The 27423-nt window shown below is 41.4% G+C and overlaps 2 protein-coding genes across 2 annotated transcripts in view; one reads left to right on the plus strand and one right to left on the minus strand.

The window, feature by feature from the left end:
- The window catches only part of aldh1l1 (aldehyde dehydrogenase 1 family, member L1), a 32445-nt gene extending 5024 nt beyond the window's left edge, over positions 1 to 27421 (plus strand). Inside the window, exons 5-23 of the mRNA XM_080891290.1 lie at positions 397 to 498; positions 1711 to 1800; positions 1980 to 2117; positions 11881 to 12006; positions 12098 to 12189; positions 12862 to 13009; positions 13095 to 13214; positions 13638 to 13765; positions 14004 to 14154; positions 14267 to 14337; positions 14715 to 14820; positions 14897 to 14984; positions 15070 to 15163; positions 16610 to 16709; positions 16800 to 16898; positions 17413 to 17578; positions 17669 to 17774; positions 17898 to 18097; positions 23848 to 27421. Coding sequence (XP_080747416.1) covers positions 397 to 498; positions 1711 to 1800; positions 1980 to 2117; positions 11881 to 12006; positions 12098 to 12189; positions 12862 to 13009; positions 13095 to 13214; positions 13638 to 13765; positions 14004 to 14154; positions 14267 to 14337; positions 14715 to 14820; positions 14897 to 14984; positions 15070 to 15163; positions 16610 to 16709; positions 16800 to 16898; positions 17413 to 17578; positions 17669 to 17774; positions 17898 to 18097; positions 23848 to 23903 — 2181 coding nt within the window. The 3' untranslated portion in view covers positions 23904 to 27421. The remainder of the gene's footprint in view (positions 1 to 396; positions 499 to 1710; positions 1801 to 1979; positions 2118 to 11880; positions 12007 to 12097; positions 12190 to 12861; positions 13010 to 13094; positions 13215 to 13637; positions 13766 to 14003; positions 14155 to 14266; positions 14338 to 14714; positions 14821 to 14896; positions 14985 to 15069; positions 15164 to 16609; positions 16710 to 16799; positions 16899 to 17412; positions 17579 to 17668; positions 17775 to 17897; positions 18098 to 23847) is intronic.
- On the minus strand, positions 2127 to 10435 carry LOC308402435 (uncharacterized protein). Its single transcript, XM_080891292.1, has 2 exons — positions 10129 to 10435; positions 2127 to 5073 (listed from the first exon to the last, which is right to left on the minus strand). Exons 1-2 carry the CDS (start codon positions 10325 to 10327, stop codon positions 4310 to 4312), a joined length of 963 nt encoding a protein of 320 aa, XP_080747418.1. The 5' UTR covers positions 10328 to 10435; the 3' UTR covers positions 2127 to 4309.
- Positions 27422 to 27423: the final 2 nt, after the last annotated feature.

The following is a 27423-nucleotide window of genomic DNA, read 5'->3' on the forward strand; positions in this document are numbered from 1 at the left end:
TCCTTGGTTATGAAATGAACTGGTGATCATAAAGCTGTTTTTTATTTAAATGTGAAATCATTATTATGCTGTAGCTGCAGGACATACTTTGAATCAGTCTAGTCATATTGCTTTCTCTTGCAATGGTGTGAAGTTAATACAGTTTGCTATGCTAAAGGTAAGCTAAAGATCGCCTTGAAGTGCTGGAAAAAACAACCTGTAACAGAAATGAAGTTTGTTTTATTATATTTATAGAGTTAGTTATCTGTGTTTTATGTGACTGATCATTCTGCCTGTGTCCTGTGATTTGCCTGCTGCGAGTTTCCCAACATCGTAAATACTGTGATGACAAAGTTCGGAAAGATAGCTCATGCAATTTAAGATAGCGCAGCTTGAACTGCATTTTTCTGGTTCCAGGTGGAAGCTGTGAGGCTGATTGCAGAGGGGAAGGCCCCGAAGATCACACAGCCAGCGGAGGGAGCCACGTATGAGTGCATCCAAAAGAAGGACAATGCCAAGGTAAAACACAAGTGTAGCTACGCCACATTACATCCACAGACACAAACATGCAGAGTGTCGGTCACTGCTGTTCGTTCGTTCGTCGATTTACAAATATCATTAGTTATATATTATTTAGTTATAGTTATAATATTATTATTATTATTATTATTATTATTTTATGGGATATTTAGTTAAGCTTAAAATTAAGGGTTTTTTTCTTATGCTGATAATAATGTGGTCTTGATACGTTTATAGCACATTTTACAAAATGCAGAAATGACTTTTTGTGATGCTTTGCTGTGAAAACTGCAGAAATTAATTCCATCATTTAAATGAGCAGTCTCTCCTGTTCTGTCAAAGTCTGACTTGAATTGACATCCTTCATCTCAGCGCTGCCGTCTTTATCTGTCTTCTGATTATATCTTTTGTGAATATATACACATATAAATCTGTGTGCTGCTATTCTTTCAACTGACCATGATGTAAAGAGGCTTATCCAAAACCATAGTTGTAAATAAGAAGCGTTCTTTTGCGTCGTTAAATAAAGGTTAGATTACCATCCTGTGGTACAAATTGGTATTACATGCAAACACTTTGGATATAAAGTCACTGTGATTATTACTTCTCATTCTCTTGATAGTTTTAACTCAGTTGTTGTTACTTAGAAAAATTCTCCTACATACTTTTAGAAATATCAGATCAGATTACCCAGACTCAGACCGACTCCCAAGGCAGTGGCAATGGATGCATCTCACAAGGTCACATGTACAATGAACCAGCAGTTCACTGTACATGTGGAGGGAAACATTTCAATTCAAACCTTTGCCTTTGAAAATGTGAGCTTTTTCTTGCTGCTGCAATACAAGGAACAAAGTACAGTTTCTGGATGTTACCTACATTGTAGTGATTTACACTTTCACCTAACACACAGTCCCACTTTGAGACAGGAAGGACATGCAAATCCCTTAAGAGGATGCATCATGAAGGACATGTGGTGTAAGGATCCAGTAGATAGAATATGTAAAAGGTAAACGGACTGGTACTTACATTGGTACACACACTCACATGGATGCATCAGTGCAACCCTAGGGTACTTTGACAGGCAGACTGGAGTGGCTGAGGAATCGACCCACCAACACGCTCAGTAGCAGACATCCCACTCCTCCTGAGCCGCTGTGGTGAAGCATTTAGATTTGAACTGGCAGTGATGACTGCTTGAAATTCTAACAGATTGACTGGAACCAGTCTGCTGAGGCTCTCCACAACTGGATCAGAGGAAACGACAAAGTGCCGGGAGCCTGGGCCGAGGTCGATGGACAGGTAACAGCTTCTTAATGCTTTCTGTCTGTATCCTGTACAGCTGACTAAATAAAAAATGTTTGACACAATACTTCTGAATTTTAACCGGATCAGAGCGACGGCTCACGCAGACATGCAGAATCAAAACATGATGAGCAACTGCGTTTGGACTGAGTCCCGTTTTACATCTCTCTCTGTAGAAAGTGACTTTCTATGGCTCCTCTTTGGTGGATAATGGGACCGCAGTTAATGGTCAACCCCTGGAAATCCCTGGAGCCAGCCAACCCGGTATCGTCACTAAATCTGGCCTGGTGCTGTTTGGCAATGACGGCAAGACTGTAAGTGAGATTATTAATCTCAGGAAACTGTTCTAGATTTCCAGAATTCACATTACAGATAAGTGCTGTACATATCTGAAATGATTGGCTCAGACATACAATGGCCCCATCACTGTGTCGATATAGCTACATCTTGTTACTGAATTAATTGAAGACCACCCTGACTGTGGTGGTGAAAACATCACTTGCAGATATTCGGGTGCTTTTCACTGGCAGGGACAGCAATTGTCAGAACAAAGCAAATACCTTCCTACTAGGCTTGACTTGTGTAGTAATACCAGAAGTATCACATTCAGTCCTTCAGCTATGAGGTGATTTGGTCTTGGAATGCAGCCCACAGCTCGTTATTCTGCATCCTTTCTTTCCACGGATGCTCAGACAAAAACTCTACACTCGTGTCACGACTGCAGAGAGAAGATTTTGAGACATTTACGCTAGAAAAACCTGACAGAGCAAAGGAACAAAGAGATCACTGTGAAACTGGATATATGACTTTTTTTAGCTTTATATTTTTATGTTCACATAACAGGATCATCGTGAAATAACTTTGGCAAAATATATACAGTATATAAATCTATTTTACAGTGCAACATCAGTAACACATGACATACAGCATCATTTGATATTATGGTGCAACTTAGATTTAAAAACTATTTTTCGATCAGGTTGAACTTTGTCATCTGTTTAATACTCGTGTTTGCCAAATATGTTAGTGTTTATTAGAGGCTCTAAACAGAACAGGAATGTAGAGTTTAGTAAGTAGTCCACAGTACCAGAAAAGCAGTAGACAAACAGTCCTCCAGCATCCAGCTGTATCTACAGTATTGTGCATATGAAAAACAAATATTCAGCTGGCCAACGTGTGTTTTGTACGTAGTCTCTACAGGTGCTGGTTACTGAACTGTCCAAACCTGTATTTTCCAGTGTTTAAAGTCCTGCTCAGCACTGAAAGTAGTTAAGAATGCTTGGTTGAATTAGATGGGAATATTTTAAAAAGTACATTTTTAATCAGTATCTTTTTAGTGTCCGAGTCAGGAAGAAGTTAGCTTACCTCAGCAAAAACCCGGGATCGGTAATAAACTCTTCCCTCTATCATAACTTCATAGGCACTTGGGGAAATGTACTTGTATGTAAGTTAGATGGAAAAAAGTATTTTTGTCTTTTTCGTTTATGTTGTTTTTGTCATTATTTGTTCCCATCTTGTTTTGTTATAAATCAGTAATCTTTTAGCTGCTGGTTTGTCTTGTTACAACAACAAAGTGCTGCTTAAAAACACTTTGTAATCGGAGTGTGACATTAAGCCACTGAAATCTCTGGGATATTGATGTTGTCAGCTAAGTAGCAGAAAGGGCTGTTAATCAGTTTCAGCTGAAATTACCAAGAGGTTCACAAGAGGAGCAACAATGAGACAATCCCCAAAACAGGTTTTACAGGTGGAGACCACTGACCCCGCCCCCCAATGGAACCAGTCTGTGAGCACTGTCAGAGCCACAAAATGGACTCCAGCATGTGAAAGTCTCAGACCAAATAATCGTCAACAGACTTCATGAGGGCCTCTAGTGAGCCCTGTGCTCACTGCCCAACGCTGTGGAGTGTGACTGGAACTTTCCATGGAATACCAGAACTGGCAGGTATACCACTGGGACTATTTGCTTTTCCCATATGAGAGCAGGTTCACCCTGAGCACATGTGACAGACGTGAAAGAACATTACGCTGCTTGTGACATTGTTCAGAATGATTGCATTGGTGGTGGTCTGCAGAAGCATATCCATGGATGGACACAGAGACCTCTACGGCTAACCAACATCACCCCGGCTGCCATTAAGTATCGGAATAAAGTCTTTGGATCCACTGTCACGCCCTACACTGGTGCATAATTTGTAGTCAAACTAATGGTCTCTTGACTCCAGTCCAATAATTACTGCAGACACATGAGAGTTCATTTTCCATCCAACCTGCATATAAGTATACAACCCACAATTTCAAATTTAAAGCCAATTTCAGTATATTTTCTATCTTATTGCAATCTCTGGACAACATTTGGAGTTGGCATGAGTGTTTGGATTCAGTCCCATTTATGGCAGTCTGGCTGCTTTGCTGATTTTGTTGTGTACATGTTGAAAATTTCAAAAGACAAGCTCAGTTCTGTACTCAGATTTTCGACTACATGCGCCATCAGCTCTAACACCTCTCAGGTGGGACTCTGACTTGTGGACAGGTTAATGCCGTGAACCTTTCTCATATGCCTCTTCATCAGCAGCCGCTCTGTAAACAGCTCATCGCAGTCCCCGCATTTGTACGGCCTCTCCTCTTTATGTTTGGCTAGAACGTGCTTCCTCAGAGTAGAACCCCTGTTGAAGGATTTGTCACAGATGTGGCAGCTGAAAGGTTTCTCCCCTGTGTGAGTCCTTATGTGTTCTGTCATGTGTCCTTTCAGCTTAAAACACTTGCCGCAGTAATGGCAGCTGTAGGGTCTCTCTCCTGTGTGCACTCTCATATGATTCTGCAGGTTGCTCTGGCAGGGGATGTGCTTGCCGCAGATGTGGCAGTCAAAGTTGCTCTTGCTCTCCTGTGGCTTGCTTTCATGTGTCTTGAGGTGCCACGTTAGCACAGTCTTTTTGGTGAAAATGTAGTTGCATATGTGGCAGCGGTACAGGGTGGTGCTAGTCTTCTCTTCCAGAAGGTTTGGTTCATCTGCAGATGTTTGCCTCGACTCTCTGCTCTCCTCTGCTGCTCTGCAGTCCTCTAACTGCTGCACTGTTTTGATGAGTTCTTTTGTCAAGGCATCTCCGTCATCGCTGTCTTCCATCGTTGGTTGCTCCTCGCCTCCATTGAGCCACAGTTCCTCCCTCTGCTCCTCTTTAACCTCGGAGGGTCCCGGCTCATCCTGCCACACACTCGAGCTCCACTCTTGCTGTTTAGGTGGAATGTCCTCAGTTGGCTGTTGTTTGGCATCTGCAAACAAAGGAGAGAGAAAAGCATTACACTTCAAGTATTGTGCTGAGATCTAAGCGTTACAATTGGCTTCAAGTAAAGGACAGCATTTGCTATTAGAAGAGTGCACATACTAACATGTGTGGAGTATGTTATGACTTCAGTTTAGACAGTAAAAGTCTTTGGTAAGTTTTTTTTGTTTTGGTTTGTTTTGGTTTTTTTAAGTGAAGTGAAATAGCCACCAGCTTAGACTGCAAACTGCCCTGTGTGATAAGTCACAACCATGACCTTATGCTGATAACTATATACAGGTCAATGAACAGTGGTTAAGGAACTTCTACAAAGCTGTAAGCTAACAGTAAACAAAACAGGCTGACAAAATGTCATGTGTTCTGACACAGTGAATGACACAGAGCCAAACCAGAGCCAAAGTTACTCTGGAAACACTGGGTTGCATCGTGTCTATCAGGTAAAAATGGGCCAGTCTGCACCAAAACACCAGTTCTGTAAGCTTGTTCCATAAACCCCACTAACTTCATGAAGAATGCTAATTTTCCAAATCTACAATGTGATAAATTGACTGATTCTTATTTAGTGCTTTTCTGCTCTCCCGGAGTCTCTTCACATTATTACTCTGATGGATCCATCGGAGAGCAAGGTTAATATCTTGTCCAAGGATATGTGGCATGCAGAGTAGGAATCACCTTCCAAGCAGTAGATGACCTGCTCTAGCTCCTGAGCTCCAGCTCCAGTGTGGGGAAACATGGCTGAACTGTTCAACTAATTCAGGAGTGGCCAACTCCAGTAGATTGTAAGGTAGACCCTACAATGACATTTATAGTAAAATAATATTTTCTTATACAAAATATATAACTATAGTTTGCCCTGTGCTTTGATGCAAAGTTTTTATGCTGCTGAAAACAAGATGGGTATAGTGTACACATTAATTAATATTAATGATAATTTGATGTCCACTTTAACAATGTTCAGGTCAGTGGCTCAGAGTTTTACTGGCCCATGTATATTTGTATTGGGTTGTTTGAAAAACAAAAAACAAATAAAAACCCCTTTTTTTAGAATTTCTATTAGTATTATTAATGCAGTTCAAGAAAATATTTTAGATTATTTCACTTTCAATCTGAAAAATGTTGCAAAAACTTTGGAATAAATATGCACCCCACGCCCCCTTTAGACACACCCCTGTTCGGTTCCATGTAAACTAAGACAGCAGCCGTGAGCCGTCAACTATGGTGTTATTTTTGTGCCACTATTCACTATTCAAAAAAAACTTTTGAGCGCACGTAAAAAAAATCCAGGTGCAAGTGTTGCAAATTGAGGAGAAATTTATTTTGAGCGAAGAAAAGCTAAATTTGAGTGAACAAAATTCATTGCTGCGTGCAAAAAATGTATTTCAGTGTTTGCTATTATCCATACACACACACAATACTAGTGATGTGCGGATCAATACTGAAATATCGATTCCTCCGATACCAGTCATTTATGTTCTAGAATCGATTCTCACATTAAAATATTGATATTTTAGCAATTTAGTGTAAATTTGTAGTTTATCATTAACAGGAACACAGTGGAAAGAACCTATTTCATTCGGATTGTCTACATGGGAAGGAACTACTTCCTCTTCTGCCTTTCATAGTTATGTGCGAAATAGGGCTTTATAAATGTGTCGCGGCCCCTTGGCTGAGCGTAATTGGAGTTATGCGCGGACGTATTTTACCTCCACAAACAGCCGAGACGTGGTTTGCATACATGTGGCAAGAAAGTGAGGTGTTGTGGCAACATCACTAACCTTGTCAAACACCTCAGAGTAAATCATATCACAGAATGTGACGAGTGTATGTTGAGGCGAACTGAAGAGGAGAGAGGGACAGGTGCTGCTAGGGCGAGACAGACGTCTCTCACGGAGTCCTTTAGTGCTGCAGGCAGGCAAGGTGTTCAAATAGGCACAACTTCCGGTTTGTATTTCTATATGATGAATTCTGCATTATTAAGTGATAAGAACAAGTAATCTGATGTCCTGTAATCATTATGACGCTATAATTTGAGATACAATAAATAAAATAAGTTTTTGTACAAAGTATCGGTATTGGATAAGTATCATCGATACCACCCTGAATTTTACCTGGTATCGGATTGGAAAGGAAATCAGTGGTATCGCACATCACTACACAATAGCAGCCCCTCTCGCTCAGTTTTTGCATTTGCGCTTGCTCGCAATGTGTTGTTTGCAGTCTCAACAGTTCTGCCCGTGCGCGCTCAACTCTTTCTGTACGCCGTTATATTTGTGCCACAAAACCAGCCAATCACAGACTTGGATGCAAAAAAATCTGATTGGCTGTTTTGTTCTCCAATCAGCTCGAAATGATGAAATGCAATATCCCCGAATCCATTTAGTAGTGATGTGCGATACCACTGATTTCCTTTCCGATCTGACACCAAGTAAAATTCAGGGTGGTATCGACGATACTGATCCGATACCGATACTTTATACAAAACCGTATTTTATTTATTGTATCTTTTATTGTATCTCAAATTATAGCATCATAATGATTACAGGACATCAGATTACTTGTTCTTATCACTTAATAATGCAGAGTTCATCATATAGAAATAAAAAACCTGAAGTTGTGCGCTATTTGAACACCTTGCCTGCCTGCAGCACTAAAGGACTCCGTGAGAGACGTCTGTCTCGCCCTAGCAGCACCTGTCCATGTCCTCCTCTTCAGTTTGCCTCAACATACGCTCGTCATATTCTCTGATATGATTTACTCTGAGGTGTTTGACAAATTTGTGGTGTTGCCACGACACCTCACTTTCTTGCCACATGTATTGCAAACCACGTCTCGGCTGTTTGTGGATGTAAAATACGTCCACACATGACTCCAATTACGCACATTACTTCAATTATCCTATTTATACAGCTGTATTTCACGCGGAAGAGGAATAGTTCCTTCCAATGTAGACAATCCGAATGATATAGTTTGTTCCTGTTAATGATAAACTACAAATTTACCCTAAATTACTAAAATATCGATATTTTAATGTGAGAATCGATTCTAGAACATAAATGACTGGTATCGGAGGAATCGATATTTCAGGATCGATCCGCACATCCCTACCTGCAAAAATTATTTTTACGTGCGCTCAAATTTTTTTTACGTGCGCTCATAATAGTGGCACAAAAATAACGCCATATTCAACAAGCTGTATAATTAAACATGTAGCACACCGAGTTCACAGTTCATCTGCATATTTTAATACAACTTCTGAAGACTTACTGCAGATTTCTCTCTGTGTAAAACAAACGGTGAAGGATGGAGCAGCTACAAAATGTGTTTCTCTTCACGTCTGAGTTTGTTAACCAGGAGCTCTGATGAAGGACTCGCTCGCTTTTCCCAGTAAAGGTTTTAATGGTGATCACAGGAACAGCGCCGCTGTTTTCTATCAGTCAACCCGAGCTCACCGTCTCGGTAACCGCTCCGCCTCTTTGCTCTTCGCGGTGTGTAAACAGGCTCGGGCTCCACGTTTAACGGTGCCAGGGTCATCATCACTGCTGCTGTTGTGCTCTCAGTGTTTTTGTTTCAAACTGGACCCCTGCGTGGGCTTAATGTTGTCAGACTTATAATCCACACGCTTCCCCTAAATACGTTTGTATCGCAGGTCTGTTTTTAGCCGCTAATGTGGGTGAAACGCTCGCGTTCGTGTTTCCATGGTGACAATGGCGCGCTACAGAGCCGTTCCTTAAGTGAAGCATCGAATCAAATAATTTGTATCAAGATTTTTTTAACAAAATACTCGATAAATCGTTGCAGCCCTTGTTCACTAGCATTATTGTAACATTTACAAAATAAATATTTACATTTTCAGTTTTGTTTCATTTTTACAAATGTATCAACATTATAATCCCGACACTTTCTTACTGGATCCATCCAAAAACAAGAGAGTAATAGAGTACTAGGAGTGATTCTTAGGGCAAACATAAGCTTTCACCAGCTTGTATGAGTTGAGAGTTTATACAAAACAATGCCATGATGTCACATCCTGCAAAGTGTGTTAAAATGTTACAATCATCATTTCACATTCGTTAAATAGGAAGGTAACACAGGTGTTTACATCGAACTGATCGGTGGTCAGATCGCTTTTGATGTATGTAACAGAAACATACAAGTACGAGTCCTGTCTGAGTGCTGCTTCCCCCCCCAATTTATTACAATTACCTTTGATCAGAATAATTTGGATTGTTATCTGAAGATAATATTCACACATAAATATCTGAACTTGGTGATATTTTTAATATTTAATCAAATTTGAAGGCACACTGTCGGGCAGTGCAGACTAGTTGTGGTAAAGGGAACCTGCAGATGCAACATCTGGACAACATGAAGAAAACTCACCAGTTAACATGAAAACCAGTTACACTAGAACTCCTGTACAGAGCACAACTGACACTCCTGTACAAGACTGACGTTTTCATAAATAATACAAAACAGCTTATGACATGTGTGTGTGTGTGTGTGTGTGTGTGTGTGTGTGTGTGTGTGTGTGTGTGTGTGTATATATATATATATTACATACTGTACGTAGCTTCAAAACAGCTTGTCCGTATCTATAATTATATACAGATGTGTTCACTACACCAAACAATGTTAAGAACAAGTGTTAAACTCGCGGGCTGATTGGCTCAAAGGGTGCAGGGTCATGTACGCTCAACTATAAAAGGAGGATTTAAGTTGCGTCCTAACGCGCACACGCTGAGATCAGAGTAACCACAATGAACGACGGTCCTCTTTGATATGATAAGTGCGACCTGCCGCAGTTTGACTGTCATTTGAACTCATGTTTCGATAAACAGCATCCTTACTGTACTGTTTTATTTGAGGACATTGGAAATAAGCTCACCGGAAATTTAACGCTCCTTTACTATATGGCTAACACTGCTTGCTAATGTTGCTAGCTAAATGCTGTGAATATAAATGTAACTTTCTGTCCGACGTCGCTGAATCACTTATTGGGTTATTAATAAGATGCTAACTGGCCGAAGTAACCTGGGGTACATACCTGCCCTGTGCAGCCGTATCTCTGGTTTGTAGACGAGGTCCAGCAGCCGCTGCAGCCTCTGGTTCTCCAGCTTGGCTCGGTACACCTCCTCCTGGTACTCTACCAGGGTCTTCTCAACGAATCCGTAGATGTCCACCGCAGCTGCGGTTAGTCTTTCCGTCAGGAACACGTTAAATGTCTGAAGGGTAGCTGTGGCCATTGTAAGGCTTCTCCGTTATTTTCAGCTCACCCTGCTTGCTACCTATGGATGTGTGACCGTCTATGCAGTGTGTAACAGGCGTCACAGCGCCCTCTAGAGCACTGGACTTTGTAGGACACTGTACCGTCAACATGCATGGAAATGCTCTCTAGGCACATTTAGGCTCGGATTAAACTAGTCAGTGGTAAAACTGACTGCACGCACTAGAGTTCAGCTAGTCTAGAGCTGAACTCTCATTCATTCTCGTTCATTTGTCTTCATTAATTCAGTCATTCACTGATAGAAAAGTTGACCATTTTTATTTGCTGACTAAAATAAAATCGGTGTTGGGATCTCTGATTTTTCTGCTTAAGTAGTTTCCAGCTAACATTCACGCTCCAGTGGATGCTTTGAAGAGCAACTTGGGGTTTCGTTACTTGGCCTTTGTGAGGACTTTCAAAACATGGAATTGACAAAAAAGTAAATTAGGCAGAAAATAAGTTGTTTAGTCAGAGTTCTTGTTTAATTTTGTTATTTTTCTTTCAATAAAAATGTTGCTAACTTACAAAAAACCATTCCATAGATCACTGATGAAGTATTGGACTTTGCTGTAGCTCAGGTGGCAGAGCAGGTCAGCCACCAATCATGGCCACGCAAATATCCTTGGGCAAGATACTAACCCCATGTTTGCCTACTGGTGGTGGTCAGAGGGCCCGGTGGCGCCAGTGTCCGGCATCCTCGCCTCTGTCAGCGCGCCCCAGGGCAGCTGTGGCTACAATGTACCTGCCATCACCAGTGTGTGAATGACTGAATGTAGTGTAAAGCGCTTTGGGGTCCTTAGGGACTGAGTAAAGCGCTATACAAATGCAGGCCATTTACCATTTACTTAGTCTGAATTGCAGAACACACTGCAGTCACTTGCCTTGAAATTCCCTGTTATAATGCTGACTATTTTTTAGGATCATTATTTTTCTATATGACTCTGACTCAGATACTAGAGTGGGTTGTCTACCAATTGTAATAGTGTAGCACTTTTCTGTTCTACCTGAGCACTCAAAGTTCTTCATACAACTTGCCTCATTCATTTATTCGCAAAAACATGTCCTTGAGCAATATATTAAACCCTGAGTTGTCCCTGATGCATTCACTGGAGTGTGTTAAAAGTTAGACAACGAGCTTGGGCATATGAAAAAGTGCAATAGGAGTGTGTGTCTGTGTGTGAGTGATAATTTATTTTATACATAAACTTTACCTGTGCTTGTATGATGATTTTAAGAGCTATAACAATACGCAAAGTTGGCAAGCTAGCCAAATATTCCTCTTCTTCACTAAAATGCTTGCAGAGGTTTGAGGCACTTCAGCATGGTGATGGTGGTGCTTCATGGAAACTTCCCATCCAATCTAATGGATCCTGATATACAAGAAGAATTGAATAAAATGTTTAAATCATAATTCTGATTAAAATTGTGGTCCATTCAACGTATTCTGTTGACCTCAATGGAGACATTGAAGTGTGTTAGCAAAGTACAGCATTGATTAAAACAGGTGGTGTCGCATTTTGTGTTTCTCTGCAGCTGCTGGTGAAGAATCTGCAGTTTGAGGATGGAAAGATGATTGCTGCAGCGCAGTACTTTCGCTCTGGGAGCAGTGCTGCTGTGGAGCTCACTGAGGAGGAGAAAACCTTCGCTGTACAGATGAGGGTAGGCCCTCCTCTCCCACTGATTCAAGAAAACGTTAAGCTGACAGTTTAGATTTTGTCTTTGTGCTGACTTTTAACATCATGTCTTCCAGGCAGTGTGGCAGAGTATCCTGAGTAATGTGAGCCAGATTGAAGACTCCACAGATTTTTTCAAATCTGGTGCTGCTTCCATGGATGTGGTCAGGTGATACAGGGAAAAATACAAAACCATGTCAATTTTCTTTTTATTGTTCATCACTTATGTAACATACAGTTCCAGTCTGTGTTTATTTTGCTATGGTGTAGAACAAATCTTAATACATTAAAGTTATTAAACAATGACAGAATTATGTAACAAACAAGCAGCAGCTTCAAGTGTCAGTTTTGTTTGGGCTCAGTGAAACCAGGCACTGAGCGGGTTGCCTGTGCATAATCATTAATGTCCAAAATACTTTTTAACCAATTTCCATCAACATGTAACTCATTCTTTCTGCACTTGTGCTCTACCTCTCCACCAAATTTCATTGGATTTTGCTCGATGTCTATTATGTGGTACCCGTTATCTACAACTGAGGCTTTAGGTATTGTCAAGCCAGCAAATGCAAAGAAAGCCTGGCTAAACGCATAAATCCACCTCAGATAGCTACAATCCAATAATATTATGTATATGTGTGCAGGTTTATATGTGTAGGTTTATTTAAGTAAGTTTTTAGTTTAGGTCATTTTCTCCTTAAAGAGTATTTTACAACCTGATATCAGTGCTTTAATCCAAGCATTCCTTCTTTTACCACTATTTCACCTAATCTTCTCTTCTTTTTCTTGTCCCCCATATCTTTTCTATCCCCCATTTTCCATCTTGCCTCTTCTCTGTCTTCAGGCTGGTGGAGGAGGTGAAACTTCGAGCCAGCAGTTGCCAGCTGCAGAACGAGGATGTCTACATGAATACAACCTTTCAGGATTTCATCCAAATGTGTGTGAGGAAGCTCAGAGGGGAGGACGATGAAGAGGAGTTGGTAGTCGACTATGTAAGTGTTTGAAATTCCCTTTGTTAGTTATGGATACGTGGAGAGGAAACAGCCGTGTGTTAATGTGTATCATTTACCTGCTCAGGTGGAGAAGAACATAAACAACATGACAATAAAGATGCCTCATCAGTTATTCATCAACGGAGAGTTTGTTGATGCAGAGGGAGGAAAGACCTACAAAACCATCAACCCCACTGACGGCACGGTGAGAGAAAAAGAAATGACAAAAAATGCAAAATTCATGTCCTATATAATATTTTATTATATCGAGTAATGTCTTCTCTGTAATGTAATAACTTTGTGTCCTGCGTCATACACTGGCAGGGATCTATAATGAAAAGCAACCATTTCTTTTCTCAACTGATGATGGAAGCTGAAGCTGTTGATTCTTTTTCGGGTTACAAATATTAAAATCCCCTGTCTTTAGTGACCAACAAATGATGATGGCCAAAAATAGTGCTACAGTCTGTTTAAAGCTTATTTTAACAAAGTTTAGGGGGAAAAACTACAAAAAAGGTAAGTTCTCTTTCCACTGCTGAAGGTGATCTCATCAGGATTGGAGGCCATGTCTTCATAACTGAGGTTTGCCATCTTTAATTTCCTTGTCTGTCCTGTGTGTGTCCTGCAGGCCATCTGCGATGTGTCTCTGGCCCAGATCAGTGATGTGGACAGGGCAGTGGCTGCAGCTAAAGAGGCCTTTGAAGAGGGAGAGTGGGGCAAGATGAACCCAAGGGACAGAGGAAGACTCATCTACAGGTCAGATATATGACCCTGGAGTGTCAAAAAACTTCATCCATATTTTTTTTCTTAGCTTTATGGCCCATTTCTCTTTACGGTAAAGTGAGCATCTCCATAGCATGAACCGCTTTAATATCTTTGTTCTAAGGGAGTAAATGCCTTCAGTAGGTTTGTTTGTCTTTGATAGTATTAGTGAAGAAAAGTTGTTGTCTAAGTTGTGTTTCATAATATGTCTTCGCTGTTAACCCACCTCCAGGCTGGCTGACCTGATGGAGGAGCACCAGGAGGAGCTGGCCACTATTGAAGCCATTGACTCTGGAGCTGTGTACACTCTGGCCCTCAAGACCCACGTGGGCATGTCCATCCAGACTTTCCGCTATTTTGCTGGCTGGTGTGACAAGATCCAAGTAAGACAGCTGGCTTAAAAGCCTGCACCTGTCACGTTGTCAGTTGACAGTCTGATACATCTGTTACAGATGTGTAAATACATGCAAACAACATGATGTTGTTCTTTTACAGGGCAGCACCATCCCCATCAACCAGGCCAGGCCCAATCGTAACCTGACTTTTACCAAGAAGGAACCAATGGGGTGAGAATAGAGATTTGAAAAGTGTCATACTCTACACAGCATTGCAGTGGAACCTGCAAAAATAATTACATTTAGGAAAATATTCTGTGGACCTTTTGAAGGGTTTGTATCCTGTTGCATCTGATGTAAAACTAACAAAGCATTTCAGTCAAATGCTTTTTCACAGCACTGTACATTCACATTAAAGCTAACATGCCTTTGGTTCGAAAGCCGAACAAACTACTGCTTTTTATGAACCACATTAGTAGTTTAAGGGATATTTGTAAAGAACAAACTATATATGTGCTTGACAGAAAATCTTCAAGCAGGTGGATTTCAATCAAGATGTTATAAAATGGGTGTGATAAGTATTTCAAATGCTCTCTATCTGTCCTCAGAGTTTGTGCCATTGTGATTCCTTGGAACTACCCTCTAATGATGCTGGCCTGGAAGACAGCAGCCTGCCTGGCAGCTGGAAACACAGTGGTCCTCAAACCTGCACAGGTCAGACTCCCATGTCACACATGCTACCCACAAAAGCTAAAACCACAGGGTCATTCATGTTGTTGTTTGTTTTCAGGTCACCCCACTGACAGCACTGAAGTTTGCTGAACTGGCAGCAAGAGCGGGACTGCCTAAAGGAGTGATTAACATTCTGCCTGGATCAGGTTGGATCATAAACATTCATGACATGAAGCTGAGGTCACCTAATGAAGCTCCGTGAGTTGCTATGCATCTTGTTCTTTATTCTAGGTGCCCTGGTGGGTCAGCGTCTCTCCGACCATCCCGACGTCCGGAAACTTGGCTTCACAGGTTCCACAGAGATTGGTAAACACATCATGAAGAGGTGAGAGGTAACGTAAACCTTACACAAGGTGTTTAACAAAGTCTTATACACTGAACAAAAATATAAACGCAACACTTTTGTTTTTGCTCCCATTCCCCATGGGATGGACGTAGAGACCTAAAATTCATTCCAGATACACAATATAACCATCCCTCCCAAACAGTGGTCGCAAATCAGTCCAAATGTGTGGTAGTGGGCACATCTGCTATATTGAGATAATCCATCCCACCTCACAGGTGTGCCACATCAGGATGCTGATCTGACATCATGAGTAGTGCACAGGTGTACCTCAGACTGCCCACAACAAAAGGCCACCCTGGAATGTGCAGTTTTGTCTCACAGCAAAATGCCACAGATGCCACAAGCAATGAGGGAGCGTGCAATTGGCATGCTGACAGCAGGAATGTCAACCAGATCTGTCGCCCGTGCATTGAATGTTCATTTCTCAACCATAAGCCGTCTCCACAGGCGTTTCAGAGAATATGGCAGCACATCCAACCGGCCTCACAACCGCAGACCTCGTGTAACCACACCAGCCCAGGACCTCCACATCCAGCAGGTTCACCTCCAAGATCGTCTGAGACCAGCCACCCAGACAGCTGCTGGAACAATTGGTTTGCACAACCAAACAATTTCTGCACAAACTGTCAGAAACCGTCTCAGGGACACTCAACTGCATGCCCGTCGTCCTCATCGGGGTCTTGACCTGACTCCAGCTCGTCGCCGTAACAGACTTGTGTGGGAAAATGCTCACATTCGATGGCGTCTGGCACGTTGGAGAGGTGTGCGCTTCACGGATGAATCATGGTTCACATTGTTCAGGGCAGATGGCAGCTGAGAATGTCCCAGTTCTTGCATGGCCAGCATACTCACCGGACATGTCACCCATTGAGCATGTTCGGGATGTGCTTGACCGGCGTATACGACAGCGTGTACCAGTTCCCACGAATATCCAACAACCTCGCACAGCCATTGAAGTGGAGTGGACCAACATTCCACAGGCCACAATTGACAATCTGATAGACTCCATGCGACGATGTGTTGCACTGCATGAGGCAAATGGTGGTCACACCAGATACTGACCGGTTCTGGGTCCCCAGACCCCCAATAGCGCAAAAAACTGCACATTCCAGGGTGGCCTTTTGTTGTGGGCAGTCTGAGGTACACCTGTGCACTACTCATGATGTCAGATCAGCATCCTGATGTGGCACACCTGTGGGGTGGGATGGATTATCTCAATATAGCAGATGTGCCCACTACCACACATTTGGACTGATTTGTGACCACTGTTTGGGAGGGATGGTTATATTGTGTATCTGGAATGAATTTTAGGTCTCTACGTCCATCCCATGGGGAATGGGAGCAGTAACAAAGGTGTTGCGTTTATATTTTTGTTCAGTGTAGTTTCGCTCACAGTTGCGTGTCTGTTTTCTTGTATATTTGAAGCTGTGCAGTCAGCAATGTAAAGAAAGTCTCTCTGGAGCTTGGAGGAAAATCACCACTTATCATCTTCAGTGACTGCGAGATGGACAAGGCCGTGCGCATGGTGTGTTTATCTTATGGCAGGTTTTTGTGTTTTTTTCCAAAACAGAGTAAAAAGTTGTGCATCCACTATGTTGTTGTCTGTATGTTACAGGGCATGAGCTCAGTGTTCTTTAACAAGGGAGAGAACTGCATCGCTGCTGGCAGACTGTTTGTGGAAGACTCCATTCATGACCTGTTTGTACAAAAAGTGGTAGGTGTAACCCGCAGTAAACTTTACTTTGACCTTTTTTTCCTTTTTTACAGTGAAAATGTCATGTTGTGTTTTCATTCCACCTTAAAAATCAGTCTCTCACCTTCAGACGTAATAGGCTGATGGCTCACTGACTAATGCCATTTTAGTCAGCGGGCCAAAAGACATTTTGCTATAGTGCTGAGGTGTTTCTCACCAAACTATATGTCTTTCACTTAACTTTATCAGCTAGTTACCGTTTTCAGTAACTTTTTCACATGTGTTGAAAGAGCAAGGCCAGTGACGCACTGTCGGTGGTAGTAATGAAACTGAAACACATGCTCTAAGTCTTAGAAATGAGCACACTGAGCAGGTTGAGCAGTTACACGCCTTTGTGTGGATCTGCATGTGTTTCAGCATGTCCTTCTAGTATGCAAATTGAGCCGCAGCGGTAAGGTTTCTCTCCCGTATGCTGTCTCATGTGAGTAATTAGTTCTTACTTCTTTAAAGACCACTTGGATCTCTCTTATCTTAGGTTGAGGAAGTCAAAAAGATGAAGATTGGTGATCCACTGGACCGCTCAACAGACCATGGACCTCAGAACCACAAGGCCCACCTGGACAAACTGGTGGAATATTGTCAGACTGGCGTCAAGGAGGGAGCCACCCTGGTCTGTGGTGGCAGACAGGTACAACGACCAGGTAAGGCAGCAGAAGTTTCTAAACAGAACTGGTTAGGATGGACTAACTCTGATATAACAGATGCCGTTGGATGTTTTGTTTTCCCTCCAGGTTTCTTCTTTGAACCCACAGTGTTTACTGATGTGCAGGACCACATGTACATTGCTAAAGAGGAGTCTTTTGGCCCTGTTATGATCATCTCCAAGTTTAAGAGCGGGTTAGTTAAAATTGAATGATTGCTCAAATGCCATCTTGCTTCATATACCCAACATAAGACTGACCTTTTGTGTCTTCACTGTTGTGTTGGTCCGGTGTGCCTCCTCCATCTTCCTGAATTCAGTGAAGTGGATGACGTCCTGAGGAGGGCCAATGCTACAGAGTATGGCCTGGCATCAGGTGTTTTCACACGGGACATCAGCAAAGCACTGTATGTCAGTGAAAGGCTCAATGCCGGCACAGTTTTCGTCAACACCTACAACAAGACCGACGTCGCTGCGCCCTTCGGAGGCTTCAAGCAGTCCGGATTTGGTAAAGACCTGGGTAAGGCAAACTACTGCTTTTATTGTGTAGATGTATTATTTCATGTCAAGAAACACAAATTTTTTAAAAAAAGAAAAAATATATACTATTCAACCTATGTCAAAACATTTTCACATACAACACCAGCAGTGGGGACAAAGTCATGTTTGGAGGGTAAATGGGCTGGTTCTTATATAGCACTTTTTACCATGTAAGTGCTTTCTATCTAACATTCACACACATTCATACGCCAGTGGACAAATCAGAGAGCAACTTGGGGTTAGTATCTTGCCCAATGACATTTGGTGTGCAGACTGAAGCGGCAAGAAATCAAACCATGACCTAACTCCTGAACTACAGCCACCCCGTATTTAAACCATTAAATAAACAAATACTAATTTACTGAAACAGTGAGTGTAGATTTTATTTGCCAGAATTTATCACACCTGTATCTGAAGCAGTCTAGTACCGTATTTTTCAGACTATAAGGCACACTTAAAATCCTTTCATTTTCTCAAAAATCGACAGTGCGCCTTATAATCCGGTGCGCCTTCTTTATGAATTCTGGTTGTGCTTACTGACCTCGGACCAATTTTATGTGGTACACGGTGCTCAAAAATCTGTCAAAAAATGTTTTAGTACGACGTTGGTAAGCTATGAAGCCGCACCATTGATGCATTATCAGAGCATTACGGCTACCGTAGTCAGGAGCCTGGCGGAGTCATCTGGGTCCAAACTCCGTCCGCTTCAGGTCCCAAAGTCAAACGAACACTGCGGCATCACTGAGATTTAAAAACTAAAAATTTTCACCTTTGATAAAATTATCAGTGAAGGAAACGGTTTCCAGGGCCTAATCCGTGGATCGACTTCCTTCGAGGCGTGGACGTCTATCAGCAGAGAATGTACCTTCACCTATCAGCAGAGAATGTCCCTTAGTCTGTAACACAGTCAAATATATTCTCAAGTAATATTCAAGCATGCCATTCAGCGTGTTAGTACGAGCTCGGGAGCAGCTTGGGAGAACAAGAAAACAGAGACTGCTTTAGATTGTCTTCCCAAAGTGACTCAACTTTATTCACAAGTACAACAGTTTATATAGAGGGTAAAATTCATGAGACAGCAGATTTATCAGTTTAAACCAGTACAGACCAAGATAAGGCAGCGTCTTCCTGCCCTTGGGTGAAGAAGCATCCTTTGTGTAGTTTATCAGTTCAGCTACAATTGTGATTATCTCAGCGACATATTTTCAAGGCACAAAACAAAGAGTTCTTACATTAGTGAAATCTGAAACAAACCATTTGGCCTTCAACAGGCGTCTCCTAAAAGATTAAGAAACTAATGTAGCTGAGGGAGTGATCTCTGTGGTATTTCAACCTTGTACCAGCCTGTGATTCTCACACATCAATTCTTGGGTCAAAGAGAAAAATAACTAAAACAAAGGGGCCTTATTGAATGACAGAGTTTTCCTGCATAATGTCACTATAAAACAATATCCAGTAAATGCTACCATGGTACTAAAATACCTAACAATCAGTTTTGCTGCTTTACCAGGTGTAACAATTAAGTTTAACATCCAGGCATCCATGAAAACAGAATTTATTAAATTTAACAGAGTTAGAAGTTAGCAGGAAGTTAGCTCGCTAGTTTCCACCTAAACATGATATAGCATGTTCTGACTGAGAGATTTCTGAAAATATTAAAACGTACAGCTCTGCTATCACTTCCAACATAAATGAAGACAGAAAACTAAACAGCAGTGACTTTTGAAGGGTTACTGAAGTTGGTCTAGCTGGTATATAATGATGCGCTACGTCAGCGGTCCCCAACCTTTTTTGCGCTACGGACCGGTTTATGCCCGACAATATTTTCATGGACCGGCCTTTAAGGTGTTGCGGATAAATACAACAAAATAAAACTAGTACCGGTACCGGAAAAAAGAAAATTTATTCATAACACACGTGTAAAGACCCAGGAAAACCGAGTTAACGATAAAAACGATGACAAAATAATGCTGAAAACCGATAAAAACCCTGAAAACTATACATTTCACACCTGAGCCTCAACTCTCGCGGCCCGGTACCGGTCCAAGGCCCGGGGGTTGGGGACCGCTGCGCTACGTGATCACTAGCGGCACAACTATGTTAGCATATGTTAGCATAACATAAACACAGTGAAGCTGGAGGATGAACACTAACTTTTTTCCACTCGATAAAAGTTAACGTGAGGGTTCCCGATGGTTATAGACAAATGCAGTCGCATGGCAGGATGTTGTAAACGGACCAAACTTCAGTCAGGAGAACAACTGAGATAATCCATCCACAATATGAGGTTAGTCATTAATATACTGCAATAACATGAGAATAGAGCAGCTGCCAGAGAAATCAACATTAATGAATCAATGGTACGGAAGTAGAGGAAGCAAGAGGAATGAGCTGAGTTATCTGACTGTTTTGTTTCGCTTAATGCGCCTTATGTATGAAAATTCAATTCAATTTTATTTATATGGCGCCAAATCACAACAACATTCGCCTCAAGGCGCTTTATATTGTAAGATAGACCCTACAATAATACAGGGTGGGCCATTTATATGGATACACCGTAATAAAATGGGAATGGTTGATGATATTAAAGTCCTGTTTGTGGCACATTAGTATATGTGAGGAGGCAAACTTGGATACAACTTTTGTTTTTTCAATAGGAAGAGGACCATGTGACACATCAAACTTATTGGTAATGTCACAAGAAAAACAATGGTGTGCTTGGTTTCAACGTAACTTTATTCTTTAATGAGTTATTTACAAGTTTCTGACCACTTATAAAATGTGTTCAATGTGCTGCCCATTGTGTTGGATTGTCAATGCAACCCTCTTCTCCCACTCTTCACACACTGATAGCAACACCGCAGGAGAAATGCCAGCACAGGCATCCAGTATCTGTAGTTTCAGGTGCTGCACATCTCGTATCTTCACACCATAGACCAGGGGTGTCAAACTCAAATACACAGTGGGCCAAAATTCAAAACTAGAACAAGGTCGCGGGCTAACAATAATATTTATTGAAAAATATCTTCCTCCAGATTTAAGAATGAATCTCTTCTTATGGACTCAAACAAGTTTTGCTGAAAAACTGAATGTGGAACAAGCAAAGCTTAATACTAAACAATGTATATATTAGCTGTATAATACCAGTTGGCCAGCTCTAATAGTAATTTGGTATGGCTTCGCGGGCCAAATGTAATTAGGCTGCGGGCCAAATTTGGCCCGCGGGCCAGAGTTTGACACCTATGCCATAGACAATTGCCTTCAGATGACCCCAAAGATAAAAGTCTAAGGGGGTCAGATCGGGAGACCTTGGGGGCCATTCAACTGGCCCACGAGGACCAATCCACTTTCCAGGAAACTGTTCATCTAGGAATGCTCGGACCTGGCACCCATAATGTGGTGGTGCACCATCTTGCTGGAAAAACTCAGGGAACGTGCCAGCTTCAGTGCATAAAGAGAGAAACACATCATCATGTAGCAATTTCAAATATCCAGTGGCCTTGAGGTTTCCATTGATGAAGAATGGACCCACTATCGTTGTGCCCCATATACCACACCAAACCATCACTTTTGTTGTTCCAACAGTCTTGGAGGGATCCATCCAATGTGGGTTAGTGTCAGACCAACAGCGGTGGTTTTGTTTGTTAACTTCACCATTCACATAAAAGTTTGCCTCATCACTGAACAAAATCTTCTGCGTGAACTGAGGGTCCTGTGCCAATTTTTGTTTTGCCCATTCTGCAAATTCTGTGCGCCGATCTGGGTCATCCTCGCTAAGATGCTGCAGTAGCTGGAGTTTGTAAGGGTGCCATTTAGCTAATATCTGCCGAAGGGATGTTCGACTAATGCCACTCTCCAGTGACATGCGGCGAGTGCTATGCTGTGGGCTCTTGCTGAATGAAGCTAGGACAGCCACTAATGTTTCATTAGTGAGTTTTCTTGCGTCCACGTTTTGGCAAATCCAACACTTTCATGAAACTTAGCAAGCAGTTTGCTAACTGTAGCATGGGAGATGGGTGGTCTCATAGGGTGTCTTGCATTGAAATCTGCTGCAATGACCCGGTTACTGCGTTCACCAGATATCAACACAATTTCGATCCGTTCCTCACGTGTTAACCTCTTCGACATGTCAATGGCTGTGAACAAAGAGAAACTTGTAAATAACTCATGAAAGAATAAAGTTACGTTGAAACCAAGCACACCATTGTTTTTCTTGTGACATTACCAATAAGTTTGATGTGTCACATGGCCCTCTTCCTAATGAAAAAACAAAAGTTGTATCCAAGATGGCCGACTTCTAAATGGCCACCATGGTCACCACCCATCTTGAGGAGTTTGCCCCCTCACATATACTAATGTGCCACAAAGAGGACTTTAATATCACCAACCATTCCCATGTTATTACGGTGTATCCATATAAATGGCCCACCCTGTACATTCAGAGAAAAACCCAACAATCATATGACCCCCTATGAGCAAGCACTTTGGTGACAGTGGGAAGGAAAAACTCCCTTTTAACAGGAAGAAACCTCCGGCAGAACCAGGCTCAGGGAGGGGCGGGGCCATCTGCTGCAGTTGGGGTGAGAGAAGGAAGACAAGAGACATGCTGTGGAAGAGAGACAGAGGTTAATAACAAGTACGATTCAGTGCAGAGAGGTCTATTAACACATAGTGAGTGAGAAAGGTGACTGAAAAGGAAAAACTCAATGCATCATGGGAATCCCCCGGCAGCCTACGTCTATTGCAGCATAACTAAGGGAGGATTCAGGGTCACCTGGTCCAGCCCTAACTATATGCTTTAGCAAAAAGGAAAGTTTGAAGCTGAATCTTGAAAGTAGAGATAGTGTCTGTCTCCTGAATCCAAACTGGAAGCTGGTTCCACAGAAGAGGGGCCTGAAAACTGAAGGCTCTGCCTCCCATTCTACTTTTAAATACTCTAGGAACAACAAGTAGGCCTGCAGAGCGAGAGCGAAGTGCTCTAATAGGGTGATATGGTACTACAAGGTCATTAAGATAAGATGGGGCCTGATTATTTAAGACCTTGTATGTGAGGAGCAGGATTTTGAATTCAGTTCTGGATTTAACAGGAAGCCAGTGATGGGAAGCCAAAACAGGAGAAATCTGCTCTCTCTTTCTAGTCCCTGTCAGGACTCTTGCTGCAGCATTTTGGATTAACTGAAGGCTTTTCAGGGAGTTTTTTGGACATCCTGATAATAATGAATTACAGTCGTCCAGCCTAGAAGTAATAAATGCATGAACTAGTTTTGGTAATGGTATGGTAATAGAAAGAGGCTGTTATTTCTGATTCCATTCAAACTGCCATTTTTTTCATCTTCTCCCATTTGTTCCATAAAAGTTACAACATTATGCTGTATTGCCATCATAGACCATATATAAAAGCTGGACATTGTGATGTCATCCATTGGGTTTGAGCTTCACATACTAAAGACACCATATTAGCACAGTAGGGTGGAGTGCAATGTTATCAGCGTATACCACCATGCTTAGTTAGCTAGCCGCATCCACAAACTCTGTGTCTGTAACACACAGACACAAATCAGTACTCAGTAAGACAGTAGATAGTACTACTAATGTTTTAGTAGTACTAACTAATCATTCACATCCATAGTCTTCACTGGTATCTGCTTTGAGCCAGTGCACTCAACCCTGTGGTGACCAATAGGTGACTGGTGCTTGTGCTTACTATCAGTATCTTTGTCTCTCCACCAGGACAAGACGCTCTCAACGAATACCTGAAGACAAAGACAGTGACCATTGAGTATTAGGTGATATCACAGGAGAAACAAGACCGTAAGAGGGCAGACTCAGGTAGACATGTGGACATTGCTAGAGAAACACACTGCGATACCAGGATGTTGGCATTAAAAGTGTACGTGCCTTAATATGCTAACTGATAAGTATGTCTAACATGTTGAATAATCAGTAACAGAGCCTTGAGCCACGCTGTAATGAGGATTGTTCTGATCTACACAAATGGTGAATGCTAGCTGGTAGCTCAGTGAGTGGACTGTGATTTAACTAAAAAGGTTTTTATTTTAATACATCTTTAATTTCTAATATGGCTTACATTAGGTCAGAAAAGTCTTGCAATGTAACATTTCCAATAACAATTATTGGTTACGAATTAAAACTGCTGCACAACCAACATCTGCAGATTGATGTAATTCTTCTGTGTTCAGTCTTTTTTTTTTTTTTTAAATATAACAAATGTAACGTCTGGATTTTGAGGAACCTTAGGCACATTACATTTATTTTGATTAATGCACTGTACATGATTGTCTACAGAAAACATGTCATTTTATTCAGCAACATCTTACATGCATTTTAATGCCTGAAAAGCACATAAACACTTTCCTTCAACAAAATACATCATTAGATGTTTATTTAAAGGATCTCATTCACTCAAACAGCATCCCTGCATCATCTTAAACCATTTAATTACATTTAAATATGGTGTTTTGATGGCGTTATGGAAAGAGGCGGTTGGGATTAGGGCTATCGTTTGTTAGAAAAAGATAATTTTTGTAGTTTTTCCTCCTTATACCACCATGGTGGATTTTAAATCAATCAATATCGGATTTTGATTTAATAACAGACATTTAACAATGATGGATTACCTGTGTTTTTCATAGTCCCCCATTTTTAGAGGCAAAACTAACTTAGGTGAGGTTAGGTCACTTCCCCCGATACTCTGTCACAAATGAGGAAAACATATAAGTTGATTCAAGGTGTTGAATTTGGATTTCATAGATTTTCATTATAATTTTAGTTCAAAGATGTGGTTTAAGAAACTTCACATCTAACAAACTTAAGAACACTCTTGATGAGGTAGGTGTGTCACTGTCGAGGTGATCAATGAAAACACAGAGCGTTTACCACAAAGTGCTAAAAGAACCAGCTCTCTATTGTGTGATGATGGGACTGCTGATAGAAGTAGTAGCTGACAGGATGCACTTTGAAGTGTACAGGGCTACAATCTGTGCTCAGATTCAGCCAAATGCTGCAAAACTGATTGTGTCACAGTGCAAATTGATAATGACCCAAAGTGTATCACTAAAGCCACGCTAGAATTTCTTATTAGTAATGTCTGACTACTTGTCAATTCTCTAATTACTTCTGGGCCTCAAAAAATCGGGGACTATGAATAAGAAAAGAAAGAAAGAAAATAAAAGGCTGTAATTCTTAAACAGTTAATGCAATACTTTTGTTAAACCCCTTGTTTTAAAGCTAAACGTCTGCACTTCAATCACATATTCTGACTTAAACAGCTGTGTATATCAGCAAAACTACAAAAACGGTGTATGCCCCCCAAAAACTATGGACCCAACTCTGACCACTAACTGTGGTGAAAGGGGAGCATGCAATTAAGTATGATAATGTTTTTATTACATGAAACGTTATATGTGGGAAAACCTGTAGAATATGGAAATCTACGCTACAGCAAATTAAGGTGCATTTGTGTCCTTATTTTATAGCAGTATAAGTCAAATGTAACTGCAAGTTTAACTGATTACAGTACTTTGAGAGGGATCTTCAAACTGACAGAAGTAACTCACAACAGACAGATGACAGCTTTGCTCAGGTTCTTATACAGGCTCAGGTTTAAGAAGATTCTTAGATCTTTACTTCATGTTATTAATGCTTATTTTCTGTACAGCACTTTGTTCCTGTGCTGGGTATTTTAAAGTGCTTTATAAATAAAATTGGATTGGACTGATATCATTTTTTCAAACAAATGCTGTTTACAATGCAAACATTTTAGCGATTGCCCATGTTCCATTCAGTCAATCATTGGACACACTTATACCTCATATACTGAGAGAAAAAGCATTGAGGTAGGAGCTACCACAGAGTTCAAAGAACTGCACTCATCCTCAGCTACACGAAAACATTTGAATTCTTCCAACAGCAACATTGAAGACTTTCCTACAGTCCATAAGAACCTACAGGCGAGAAGCAGGGCTCACACAGACGGTAAACGATCGCTTCCGTGACTTTGGGGGCTTCTCCTTAACGCGCTCCCGGAATAGAGCTCTGGAAGACCCAACCAAAGCCCTATTCTGGGAAGCATGTTTAGCAAAATCTGAGTTTAGAAATAAAGTGAGTTGGTTAAATTTGATGTCAATAACTCTGGGCTTCTCATTCCAGAAGAGCTGACCAGTTAGTTCAATACAACTGTGAGTATGTTCAGGATGGGATTGAGCACATTTATGAGTACAGAAAGAAAACCATCATCAGAGGAGCTCTGACACCAAGATTCTCCAAGAAAGCACAGCCTCACTTCGAATCCAGTGGACTGAGGAATATCACCGTGTCAGTGTGGATCACGATGGCTATGTTAAGAAGCAGGAGGGGAGAAGAAAATAAAATATATGTATCTCACAAAATTGAGTACACCCTCACATTTCTGTAAATATTTCATGGGACAACACTGAAGATATGACACTTTGATACAATGTAAAGTGGTCAGTGTACAGCTTGTACAACAGTGTGAATTTGCTGTCACCTCTAAATAACTCAACATACAGCCATTAACGTCTAAACCGCTGGCAACAAAAGTGAGTACCAGCATTGCTGCAGAGGGCGTCAAAGGTCAGCCTGACAGTGGCTCAGACACACGCCACACACTGCATCACATGGCTGTCGTCCCAGAAGGACGCCTCGTCTAAAGATAATGCACAAGAAAGCCCGCAAACAGTTTGCTGAAGACAAGCAGACTAAGGACATGGATTACCTGTGGTCTGATGAGACCAGTGGTTGCAACACAAAATATTGACACTTTGGGCACAGTTTGGACATTTTCACTTAGGGGTGTACTCACTTTTGTTGCCAGCAGTTTAGACGTTAATGGATGTATGTTGAGTTATTTTGAGGTGACAGCAAATTCACACTGTTGTACAAGCTGTACACTGACTACTTTACATTGTATCAGAGTGTCATAACTTCAGTGTTGTCCCATGAAAAGATATATCTACATCTATGGATAGATATATCCATGTGTATAAAAACAGAAAAACCCTTGGATTTATAGTGAGGAAATAACCCTCGTGACTGACTCAGAACTGAAGTCGACTCTGGAACAGAAACTCAGGGTTAAATAACTCAGAGCTGTTAGCTCAACTGAGATGTCTGACCATACAGACAGGTATGAATACATCCAGGCAGCAGCAGACTCGCTTATTTTTAATATTTATGAAATGTGGGGTTTGGGTTTTTTTTAGTACTGTTGGAAGTCGTAGTAGTAAAGGAGGTTAAAATGGGATTAACTGCCTAGCCCTTGCAATC

This window comes from Rhamphochromis sp. 'chilingali', assembly GCF_963969265.1.
Source record: "Rhamphochromis sp. 'chilingali' genome assembly, chromosome: 9".
In the NCBI taxonomy this organism is placed as follows: domain Eukaryota; kingdom Metazoa; phylum Chordata; class Actinopteri; order Cichliformes; family Cichlidae; genus Rhamphochromis; species Rhamphochromis sp. 'chilingali'.

Coding starts and splice junctions, on each gene's coding strand:
- LOC308402435 (XM_080891292.1), bottom strand. CDS start 10,327: ATGGCCACAGCTACCCTTCAGACATTTAACGTGTTCCTGACGGAAAGA. Junction 5,074..10,128: donor GATACGGCTGCACAGGGCAG/GTATGTACCCCA, acceptor CTTTGTTTGCAG/ATGCCAAACAACAGCCAACT.